Raw genomic sequence first — 12,548 nt, 5'->3', positions numbered from 1 at the left:
GGCATGATCCACAAGGATGCTTTGTTAGTCACCATGGCACAGTCAGATGCAGGAATTGAATACAGCCCCGTACTACTAAATCTACTGCCACATTCAGCCCCACGTATTTTTTTGGCACTACCTGCCCCCGCCCCCGGGTCAGTGAAGGATCATCAGCCCAGGACCATGTATTGCATTTACTTGTCATGTTTCTTTAAACTACTTAATCTGGAATAGTTCCTCAGCTTTTTTAAAGTTGATGTTTTAAAAGAATATAGATCAGTTATTTTAAAGACTGCCCCCCAGTTTGGGGTTGTGTGGGGTTTCCTCCTCATTAGAGCCAGAGGATGCACGTTAGTCCTGAAGTGCCACGTCCTGGGCAGGTGCACAGGGTTGTCTGCTTCACCCTCTGCCGGGTCCTCCCTGCGAATCCTCAGCACCTGCTTAAGGTGTTGTCTGGTTTCTCCATTGTGCAGTTGCGGGTTTTCCCTTTCAGTCTGTAAGGAAACACTTAAGATTTCGTATATATTCTGCTCCTCATCATACTTTCCCTAATTGGGATTCTTTCTTTTTCTTTCTTTCTTTCTTTTTTTTTTTTTTTTTTTTTTTTTGTCTTGTGTTGTTTTTTGATGATCTATTAAAGGTACTTTTCTTGATAAGTAAAATTAGTTGCCAGTTACATGTGACTAGCTTTCTGATTTTTAAAAAAAATGCCATTCTTTCCATCTGTTTCAGGTCAGGAACTGTGTGTCTAGATGTAATTAATCAAACTTGGACAGCTCTCTATGGTGAGTTTGGCCATGGAATATTTTTTAGAGATGTTGAGACACTGCCTAAAAAATGTTGTTTGGCATTTCTTCTCTGGTTTAGGATGTTTTGTTGGGAATGGGAAGGGATGATGAGGGCCTGGATGGGAAAGTTTTATGAGTGAAAAAAAATTTTCTCTGAAGTACGAACTTCGATTTAGCAGTGGAAGTTTAAAATAATCTTGTGGGATTCTGCACTTAAGGTGTAGTGATGTACGAATGCAGACTACAAATACACACATGTAAACATTGTGTGTGTGTGTGTGCAGAAGCATACTGTCTACCTGTTCACTTGTAATACCTTTGAATTTTAGAAAAACTCCTATGAATATCCCTGTGAAGTGAGATGGTATATTAAGAAGTTTGGGAGTCTTCTGTTTTGAAGCTCAAAATCTCTTTATGAAACAAAGAATAATTTAACCTTGCCTCAATCCTAAAATCAACATCTCTTCTTACAATGAATCATGATACATCGCGATACAATGCTAAGTATCACAGAAAGATACAAGGAGAATCATGCCTTCTCTCCCTGAGTTTGTAACTTGGAGAGTTAAGAATGTTTTGAAATATACTTAATTAGGGGTACAACAAACGGATCTGTATACCCCCACATGTCCAAGTTCTCAGGTGTCACAGACTCTTCGCTCTCATGCCCCTCTCCATGAGGCTTCCCCTGATGCTCCAGCTGCAGGCAATCTCTGCACATTCCTGCATTTTACATCCCTTTTTTCGTGGCCCACTTTTGCTTTGTACCTGTGTGTGTTGTTCATGCCTTTTTGTGCCACTAGATGATTTCCTGCCACATGGGTCACTGAGGCGCATGTGTGATTGGTCAGTATGTCCCAGCACTTCCTTATACAGCACCTTGTACCCATGTGTGGTGAAAGAATGGGAGATGCAGGGGCGCCTGGGTGGCTCAGTGGGTTGGGCCACTGCCTTTGGCTCAGGTCATGATCTTAGGGTCCTGGGATTGAGTTCCGCATTAGGCTCTCTGCTCAGCGGGGACCCTGCTTCCCTCTCTCTCTCTCTCTCTCTCTGCCTGCCTCTCTGTCTACTTGTGATCTCTCTCTGTCAAATAAATAAATAAAATCTTTAAAAAAAAAAAAAAAAAGAATGGGAGGTGCACATAATGAACAGCTGTCCAGAGGTCCAAGGAGATCAATGTAGGCAGGGCTTAACCAGAGGTGACCTTTCTTACCGAACAGTGGGGAGACATCTTACTCCAGCCGTAATCTGCAAGCTACCTTGCCAGACATGCCTGTAACTAGGTGCATCAGACTCCTGGCAGAAGGTTGGTCACCGGCAGCACACAGCTAATCCTTTTTTTTTCTTTATTTTGCTTTTTTCTCCTGTTCTCCCATTCAAAAATTATTTCCTCTGCCTGGAGTTGTCATCCCTAGTCTTTGTATGGCTGGGCTCCTTCTTTTCTCCCCTCAGACATCTCTCAGAGAAGCCTTCTTGCCTAGATACTGCATGTAAAACAGCATTTCTCCATAGCATAGCACTCTGTTTTAAAAATCTGTCTTTAAAACCAGCATTTATTATTTGTCTTACTAGATTGTAAGCTCCACAAGAGCAGGGACTGTGTGTGTGTGTATATGTGTACACACTGGTATACAAGTGCCTAAACAGTGCATGGTGTACATAAGGGTTCAGATATTTGTTGAGCTAGTGACTGGATTAATCATGCCTCATATTGTTAAACATGAGAATTTTAGGGATACGACAGCTTATAAGGAGATGAGGCAACAAGAAAGAACATACACTTTGAGGTTAGTTAAATGGGTTCCTTTTAAATTTTGGGGTTTTTTTGGTTTTGTTTTGTATTGTTTTTTGTAAAAATGTCTCATGGCAGGCTGCCTGGAATAGCTGATGTAATGATTTATTTTCTTAAACTGCATTCACATTTTAGAAATGTACATAACAATACTGTGAGCTGGTTCCAATTACAGTAAAATAAACTGGACTCAACTAATTCTTTTACTGTTGACCAGAAAAGCTTTGTGGAAGAGATTTGCTGATTCTCAAGTACTTCACATCTCAGAAACAGATTTTTTAAAATAACAGCTTATTGAATTATAGCTTACACACCTGAAACTCACTCATTTAAAGCATGTAATTTGATAGTTTTTAAGCAAACTCAGTTGTATACAAGCATTACCACATTTTCATCATAGATTTTCTTCACCTTAAAAAAAAATTCCCTTAGGGGCGCCTGGGTGGCTCAGGTCATGATCCCGGAATCCCGGGATCATGTCCCGCATCGGGCTCCCAGCTCCATGGGGAGCCTGCTTTTTCCCTCTGACCTTCTCCCCTCTTGTGCTCTCTCTCTCAAATAAATAAAATTTAAAAAAAAAAAATCCCTTAGTTGTCACCCCCGAAACCCCCAACCCTAGGCAATGACTGATCTACTTTTTGTCCTTATAGATTTGCCTATTCTGGAATTTTTAATGGTGGAATATATAATATGTGGTCTCTTGTGCCTGGTTTTGGTTTTTTTTTTCCAGTTCACGTCATGTTTTCAAGATTGATCACATTGTAGTGTGAATCAGTATTTATACCTTGTATGATCAGATAATATTGCATTTTACAGCTATCACATTTTTATCCATTTGTCAGATGATGGACAGTTGGGTCGTTTCTACCTTCTGGCTTTTTTGAATAGTTTGTATGTGGACATAATGTTTTCATTTCTCTTGGATGTCTGCCTAGGGTCAGAATTGTTGGGTGACATGGTAACTCTGGTCAGCCATTTGAGGAACTGACAGACTATTTTCCAAAGTGGTACAACTTTACTTCCATTGGCTGTATGAGGTTCAGAACAGAACTTGAAAGCAGAAGCCCAATATGACTTAAGATTTCATCACATTTGTAGAATGTTAGGAAAGCTTTCATTTGTGAAGCACTTAGTAACAAGGATTAAATCACATTGGTCGAAGTGAACTTCTGTTTCCCTATTACATGTGTATGAGTTACCATTCAGTGTTCCATAATACATAAACATGGACAAGACTAACATGTAGGTAAGTACAGGAACCCAAGAAGTATTATTAGAGTGTAGTCAAAAACACACTCACGGGCCACCTGGGATCACTAACTCTTGACCCCAGGGTCTTGAGATCAAGCCCTATATTACTCAGCATGGGAGAACTGTTCAAACCCAAACTACTACTCAAGAAAATTTTTGTTCATGGAAAGTTTTAGAACAGGTAATTATAATTGATATAAAAGTACACAGAAATGGTTGGTACAGATGACCTTGAAGTTTCTTTTAGACTTCCCTGATCCTGAGTTAGAAGCTGAATTTTTACTGCGAACTGCTAAAGCCTCTGGTATTGAAAGTTAATCTACAATTGGTGAATTTATTGGAGTCATTCAGTTTCCTGCTGTGATTCTTCGGAGAATCTTAATTCCGAGGACAAAAAAAAATGAATTTAATATAAAACAACTAATAGGAGAAAGTTGGCATGTTAACACAAATACTCAACTGAAAACCAAAAGGCTTAGCCTGGCAACCAAAACTTGTTTCAACACCTCTACTATATAATATGGTAAGAAGCAGGGAATTACTTGTGAAATTTCCTGCAATTAACTTTGCCCCAAGGCATGTACTCCGCAATGGATGTACATAGTTTTCAGGTAGCAGCAATTCCCAGTTGAAACTTCAGATGTATACCTATCATAACCTGCTATTAATCAGTGTCCCTGTTTGTGGCAGCTTTAAGTCCTGTAGTCCCCCGACTCATTGCTTCTATTCTCATTTTGTTTTCTTTTGCCAATTGTCCATGTAGTTTGTTATTCAGAAGCTTAGAATTGGTATGATTGTGGTGTAATCACCCAGTAATTTTCAATTTTATATTATTTAGCCTTGCAAGAGAGCTAATTATAGTGGGTAATATGGTTAATTTTGTAAAGATGCTTGTCATCATATGAAATTATTAAATAAAAAGTTAATATTGTTACTGTTGTGACCTTAAAAGGAAAGCAGCAGATGCTACCCCAAAGTTGATTTATTTTCATTTCCTGTATGATAGCATCTTTTTCTTCCTTTTTTTTCGCATCCCTTCCCGCTCTTCCAGACAGCAAAGATAAAAGCTCTGGAAAACTTAAAATGCAGCCAAGGGGATCTGGATGTTGGTTTAGAAACAACTGTAATTTTAAAGCTTGATGGAAGGAAAGTTCATTAAGCCACAGGTAGCTTTTTAAGCGTCCCTACTATTTTCCAGTTTCCCTTTTTACTTCCAAATATATTTTATCCATAGTCGGCTTTTCTCCTTACACTCCTGGAAGCTCTCACACTTCCACTGCAGTACACCTTTCATTTCTCTCCCACCATTCTGGGCCATGCATCCTTCACCCCTGTAAATTGTGTTTCTCTCCTATTTAATTTTACTCATTTTTCAACTGACTTGGTAGATGACTTATTTTGTGGATGAAGTTGTGGACAAGTAAGGTCAAAAACAATTTTCTTATAAAATTGGGCAGTTTACAGTTTTATTCTTTCTCACCTTTAGGGTTGCTAGCCAATGGACTGGATACTCTTCTTACTTTGCTGGTGAGAAAAATCAACATTTGGGAAATTACTTCCCCTAGAGTCATCTGGGGAGTCAGTCACAGACAAAATGAAGTTGACTACAACAAAGGGAATGGTTCAGGGACTTTAAGATTAAAATTAGACGAGAAATAAAAATTTCTTTCACTAGGCATTTAGAAAATTTTAAACCATAAATTTATTTAATAGTACTATACTGTGGGCCAAGTGAATTTAAGCTTTCTCATGTTGGAAATATTTACTTGATTCCTCTTTTCAGTCAGGTAGCCTGTGAATCTTTCCAAACAATTAAAACTCTGGCTGAAGGTAACTGTGTCTTCATATAGTGTTTTATGTTGCACTAGGGATTGCTAACTGTGTTCCTAGCCATTTTAGTGCAGTTACACAGACAGGAGATACATGGGTTTGTCTACATGGGTGGTTGATTGGCCAACAACTTCCATCTGAGAACAGGCTGGAGAACTCAGTATTGAGCTGTGCATGTTGGAATCCTAAACATCATCCTGCCTTCGGAACAGCTGGATGTCCTTGCAGCTCTCCTAGACAGAGGCCAGGTGGAGCAGATTCTCCTCAGCACTATGGGGGAAATGTCAGCTGTAGGAAATAAAGGTAACTTGCTCAGTCTGGGATTTGATGGCCTCCACAGTACTTAGCTAGCTCCATAGTCTGCCAGCTCTGTTAGTTTGCTTGGAGATACTCAGATGTGGTGTTTGGCCTGAGAGTTTAATTAGCTGTACGCAGAAAAACAGGGTCGTCCTAGGTTAAACAGCTACATTCACGTTCACTGGTGGTCAACATGAGGCTCACGGAGCGGTCTGGGTTTCGTGATGGTGGTGTAGATGAGCCAGGCTGTGGCCTTGAAAGACAGCCACAGCGCTGTTCTACCTTCTTGGGGGCCGTAGTTCGAGGGCTCAGTTGTGAGGGTGTGCATTTGTTTTCTTGCCATTTGCTTTTGATCACTGTGTACAGGTGAAGTCTTTGCCATGTGTGGCCACTTACCTTGTAATTGTGTTAAGTATCTTTTTTGATGTTAAAGACAAACTAAATTATTGTCTAGTAAGTAAAAAACTTTAATAGGAGTTTTAGTATGACTGTAAGAGTACCAACTGGCTCATTGTACATTAACTGCCCTTATTTCTGAAAAGTTAATAACAAATCCCGTTACTGTGTTTCAGCTGGCAGTCTTCTGAGGTGAGCAGGGTCATACCAGGTCTGAATTAGGACAACGCCTTTAAAGAGCATCCGAGGGGGTGGGGGTGTGTGAGACCAACAAGACAGCAAAGGAAATGGCTTTGGGAAACAGGAGGCTGTGTTCTTTATTCTCATCTCTGTGCAGCAGTCATTTTGCTCTGCGGACCTCTACAGGTTACATGCTTCAGGGGAGGGAGCTGTAGTGGATGGGAGATGATTTAAGTCTTGTGGAGTGCTTGAAAATGTTCCGTGTTCTGTAACAACACCACCTCTGGTTGGTGGCCTGGTGATCTGGCCCTTAGTGGAACAGATCTGGTATTCCTCCAGGTTTTAGTGTACTATGTCTTTGACCTTGCCCTTTCCAACATACAACAAAAATGCCTGTGTTTACCTTGAAATTCTTAAAACTCTAGAGAGATTAAATCTTATCAATTATATTGCAAAAATTCTTTGTTTACTAATTCCTACTAATTGCACTACCCCCCCCTTTTTTTTGGTGCAAGGAGGGAGGTGTGTTTCGTTTTTTTGCTTGCATTACCCTCTTCATAAGATCTACTCTGTCTTTAAAAGTTCCTCATGGAGGGTGCTTGGGTGTCTCAGCTGATTAAGCATTTGACTGTTGATCTTGGCTCAGGTCTTGATCTAAGGGTTGTGAGTTCAGGCCCCACATTGGGCTCCACAATGGGCACAGAGCCTCCTTATAAAAAATGAAAGATCCCCTTGGACTAACCTGAGAACACTTACAAATTTGATGAATTCAGACCTCATATATTTTATCCACACAGAAACACAGAAGACCCTCTCAGTTAAGTAATGGGATACATTCTTGAATTTATCTCCCAGCAGATTAGTGGCTTGATACATTATTCCATTAGCGGCATGTCAGCCTTCAGTAACTAAATATGGCGTGGCAAGCCTTGTGGCCAGCTGGTTCTGTGCCACAGGACCACAGGAAGTCTTTGTGGTGGTCTGCTTCTGCTCACCATGTGTGTGCCCTCAAAGCAGCTATAGGATTAGGCTATCCTCATTGAACAGTGTGTTCAAGTTAGTTCGTTTAGAGAATGTGATTTTTGTTTTCAAAGCCATTTCTTTTTGCAAGTCCACCTACCTATTTGTGGGCATTCCTCCTGACGAGCTGTTTTGAAGATTTCCTCAAGATGTCTCTCACCTTTTAGAGCCCCTGCTTACCAAGTCCTTCTTGGTCGCACGAAATGCCATTCTTCAGGTTGAAGAAATACAGGTTTCTGACTCCTTGTTTGTGACGGTAGAATTTCACTTTTTTTAGTGTTCACAGACTATAAACAGAAATTTTAAAAGCCATTATTAATATTCCACCTTCTTAGGAGCTAGTAAAAGAGTGGAAAAGTAAACATCTGTTAAATATATTTTAACAGATTTAACTGTTTAATTTGTTTAAATATATATATTTTTATATATAATATATATTATATATATTATATAATTATTAATATGTGTATATTAATAATTTTATATTATATATTATATTATTGTATAATATATTTATATAAATATATATTATATATAAATATATATAAACAGATTTAACTGTTTAAATATATATATTAAATAACTAAAGGAAATCTGGAAATTTCATTTGCTGTTTCAGTCTTATAAAAATTTGACTACATATATATTCATATGGGTTTTTTGTACATCTAATAGGTAACTCCTCCCCCTCTCAAAAAGAAAAAAAGCTGAATGAATGAAGTGGAATTTTACAGTTCATTTTATTTTGAATACATATTATAAATTTATGACTTGCTTAGCATTTCATGACGGATTAATTAAGTTGCTTATAAGATGAGCAAAAGTCAGTGGAGTTTTGAAAGTTAAGCTGCCTATTTTTCTCAATGGATAACATGGTTAATTCTCAAGTGAACTCAACTATTTAGCTAGTAGCTTTAACCATAATGGCCCAAAGTCCATGGACAGAGATGATCTGTGTAAGTCCTAGAGAATCATTAGCTCTAGACCACAGGACTACAATTTGTGATTTTCCCTAATTATGAGTAGGACTTTTATTTTTTAAAAAGAATTTATTTATTTGAAGATTTTATTTACTTGACAGAGAGACCGAGAGGGAACACAAGCAAGGGGAGTGGGAAAGAGAGAAGCAGGCTTCTCGCAGAGCAGAGAACCTCAGGATCCCCGGGATTGTGACCCAAGCGGAAGGCAGGTGCTTAATGACTGAGTCACCCAAGCACCCCTGAGTAGGACTTTAATTTCCTTCCTCTCAGCCCTGCTCCCTGTTGAATTACGGAACACAGAATACCTTGAGTTGTGGCTGGCGCAGTGAATCTCGACTTGAGAAGCCAGGGGTTCTCTGTCAGACAGGAGGGGACCAGTGAACTATAAGTTTGTTTGGATAGCACGCTTCTGGAATATGAAGAGTTTTGAAGGAAAACAAGAGGAACTTGCTTTTGATGGGAAATGACCTGAGTGATTGTTTTAAGGAAGCTTCCTCTGATGACAGAGGCAAGAGTGTGGAGCCTGGAAGGCCAGACCCTGTCTGAGATGGAATGGTACATTGGGCCCTCTACATGCCAGGGAACACAGAAGAGGAACTAGAGGCATTTTGTTAGTCTGGAAAACCAGCTGAGTGATGGAATAAAGGAGAAAGCCTAATCAAAGTCTTTCCAGAGGTTGGGAGCCTGCTACAAGGGTGTTGGAGTCTACCTAGATATCAGGAGAAAAATGTGTCAAATTTGACAAGACCAGAAATAAAAAGGACCAGTTAGAAAGATTTGGTAGTTATCAGCATAGACTTCTGTAAAATTGTAAGATGATGAGCTTCCCAGAGTAAGAGTATATGAAATTCCTGCTTGCATTACCAACACCACAGAATACACACTGCTGTGCAAGTGTGTGTTCTTTGTTTGGCTTTTAAAGGCAGGAACCCAGGGCATTGGGGGATTTGGGGGAGTGGGATAGATGGCCTCTAGCCATGACTACTGTGTGATGGTGGTGGTTTCTAAGTTACAGCATTTGGGGTGTTAAGTCTGCAAAACAGATGAATATTATTCAAGTTAAAGTCTCTGGGGGTGAATGCTGGCATGGTAATGACAGGTCCTGGTAGGGCGGGCCACGTCAAGCTCGGGGCATCCGTAGGCCTTTAATCTGAAAGGTGGCAGCATGTTCTACCAAAATTTTCACTCTAACACTCCCAGGAAATTGAGGAAGAAGAAATAATATGGTCAGTGGTTAATAAACAGCCCAGAATAAAACATGATTTGTGATTCATCCCCTCCCGTGTTTTTTCCTTTAAGCCATATACCATCTTTTTGTGAGTCACCTGGAGTAGGGTGGCTTTACTTTAAGAATTGGTGCATTTTTTTTTCCATTGTGACTCATTTTAATTAACATGTATTCTTTGAGGGATGCAGGTAGCTGAAATTCCTACTCTAAGAAAGTGGATTTTTGGGGCACCTGGGTGGCTCAGCGGGTTAAAGCCTCTGCCTTCAGCCCAGGTCATGATTCCAGGGTCCTGGGATCGAGCCCCGCATCGGGCTCTCTGCTCAGTGCAGAGCCTGCTTCTCTCTCTCTCTCTCTCTGCCTGCCTGTCTGCCTACTTGTGTTCTCTGTCAAATAAATAAATAAAATCTTTTAAAAAAAAAAAAGTGGGGGGCGCCTGGGTGGCTCAGTGGGTTAAGCCGCTGCCTTCGGCTCAGGTCATGATCTCAGGGTCGTGGGATCGAGTCCCGCATCGGGCTCTCTGCTCAGCAGGGAGCCTGCTTCTCTCTCTCTCTCTGCCTGCCTCTCCATCTACTTGTGATTTCTCTCTGTCAAATAAATAAATAAAATCTTTAAAAAAAAAAAAAAAGTGGATTTTTTTTTTAAAATATTTGAGCCTAGTCCTTTGATGACATATGAAGCCTACTTTACAGTCCTTTTTAGTAATGTGTTAATTCTCCCATGTAAGGAACTGCAGTATTATACTTCTCTTTTTTGCAGATGAAGAAATTGAGATGCAGAGAGGAAGAGACCTGCCCAAGGTCAAAGAGCAAGTCAGTGGAAGGCCTGAGATTAGACTTGCAGTCTTCTAGGTTTCCCATCTGTTGTTTACCACTTTTGCTGGAAACAGTTCAGTCTAATGGAATTTGCTCTGCCCGAAGTCTGCAGTGTGTTAGATGATCTCTCTCGCTGCCTCTTACACTCCAGAGCAGCCTGTTAAAACCCCTTGAAAATGAATCCACTTTCTTCTACCTTCCATTTCGAGTACCTCCACGTGGAGGAAGTGAGGGTGACAGCAGAGTGCAGGAAGGAGCTGAAAGGCTCAGGGCGTGGCGCCCCTACAGCTGCCTGAGCAGCTTCGTTCAGAGCCCTGAACCTTTTCAGAGAACCCGCAGGCCAGTAGCTGTCTTCCCGTTTGTTCCGGGTAGGGGCGTGCAGGGTAGGTAGCATTTCCTGGCTGTGCAGCTGCGCACACACGTATGCAAGTCTGTCCTGAGCCAGAGGCCATGGTGTAGGTAATGAGGCCTCAGTGTGCAGCGTTTGGCAAAACTCCACAGGTAATTTTGATGGACAAACATCGAGGATCTAGACTAACTAGGAACCACTGCTCTGGGCTGAAGGGGGTAAATGGTGCTGCTTTTGATAAGAGATCAGTATGATTTGGTGTTTTTAAAAATTAAATATGAATATAAATTATTAGTTTAAGTGCCTAAACTGAGGAATGAGTGTTGTAATATTGTTAATATTAATACTGTAAGATCAGGCTGAAGAATCGCGTCTTAATGGACTGCATTTTTGTAAGTGCTGATTTAGTCCAAAGCAAAAGTAAGAGCTGTTTGCTTGTCATAAAGCATACTTCTCAGGGATCTTTGGACTTCCTTTAAAAATTAAGGCAGCCAGTAATGGCACCAGCTGACTGTAATCTTGAGATTGGGGTGTTCTGTGTGTCTGGTTTCTCTCCCTTTCAAAAAATGGACAATTGATATTTTTTAAAAAGACTTTTAAAGTGAGAGATGCTGATATTTTATTACCATTATTAATAATTCTAGGGGGGGAAACCCTCTCATTTTATAATGGATTTTTCCAAAGGTAAGTATCTTCATTTCACTTTCAGTTTACAGTTTAGGTTTCTTCTTCTCCTTCTTGTTTTTAACATTTTTATTTATTTATTAGAGAGAGCACAAGCAGGGGAAGGAGCACAGTGAGAGGGAGAAGCAGACTCCCCACTGAGGCTGGGGAGCCTAACTTGGGACTCGATCCCAGGATCCCAAGATCATGACCTAAGCCAAAAGCAGATGCTTAACTGAGTGAGCCACCCAGGCACCCCAGTTTAGATTTCTTCTGTCAACACTTATCTTGAAAGAAGATTTTTATCTGTAACTTTGGAGAGATGTTTCCTTGGAGAGGACCCTCTCACTAGTAAGCACTCTGTTAGCCACTCCCAGGGCTGTGTTACCTGTTTTTATTTTATTTTATTTTTATTAAGGTTTTTTTTTTATTTATTTGTCAGAGAGAGGGAGAGAGAGCGAGCACAGGCAGACAGAATGACAGGCAGAGGTAGAGGGAGAAGCAGGCTCCCTGCTGAGCAAGGAGCCCGATGTCCCAGGACGCTGGGATCATGCCCTGAGCCGAAGGCAGCTGCTTAACCAACTGAGCCACCCAGGCGTCCCAAGTGTTACCTGTTTTTAAAATGGCCATGTCAGGGCACCTGCCTCGCTGGCTTAGTTAAGGGTCTGCCTTTGGCTCAGGTCATGTTCTCAGGGTCCTGGGATCGAGCCCCATGTTGGGCTCCCTGTTCAGCATGGAGTCTGCCTCTCCCTTTGCCGACCACTCCCATTCTGTCTCTTTCAAATAAATAAATAAAATCTAAAAATAAAAAACAAAATGGCCATAGCCACAACACCCTTGTCTTCAAATGCTGTCCTCTTCACCCACAACCTGGCTGTGTACATTTTCTGCTCCTCTGTTTTAGAGGCATGACTCAGCACATCTGTAAAATGGATCAGAAGTGTGTTAATGCAGGAAGACAAACATAGGAAGGTAGAACT

General features: G+C 40.7%; 1 protein-coding gene across 3 annotated transcripts in view; it reads left to right on the top strand.

Annotated features, from left to right (window-relative positions):
* The window catches only part of UBE2H (ubiquitin conjugating enzyme E2 H), a 102,777-nt gene that overhangs the window by 77,670 nt on the left and 12,559 nt on the right, over positions 1 to 12,548 (top strand). For 2 of the 3 annotated variants that reach the window (XM_004741766.2, XM_045062986.1), the window contains exon 5: positions 715 to 767. The exons of the other annotated variant lie outside the window; for it this stretch is intronic. In XM_004741766.2, coding sequence (XP_004741823.1) covers positions 715 to 767 — 53 coding nt within the window. The remainder of the gene's footprint in view (positions 1 to 714; positions 768 to 12,548) is intronic. 3 annotated transcript variants of the gene reach the window in all.

This window comes from Mustela putorius, unplaced genomic scaffold (assembly GCF_011764305.1).
Source record: "Mustela putorius furo isolate JIRA1106 unplaced genomic scaffold, ASM1176430v1.1 tig00003845_pilon_pilon_pilon, whole genome shotgun sequence".
Taxonomy (NCBI): Eukaryota; Metazoa; Chordata; class Mammalia; order Carnivora; family Mustelidae; genus Mustela; species Mustela putorius.
This window is presented reverse-complemented; position numbering and strand designations above follow the sequence as displayed.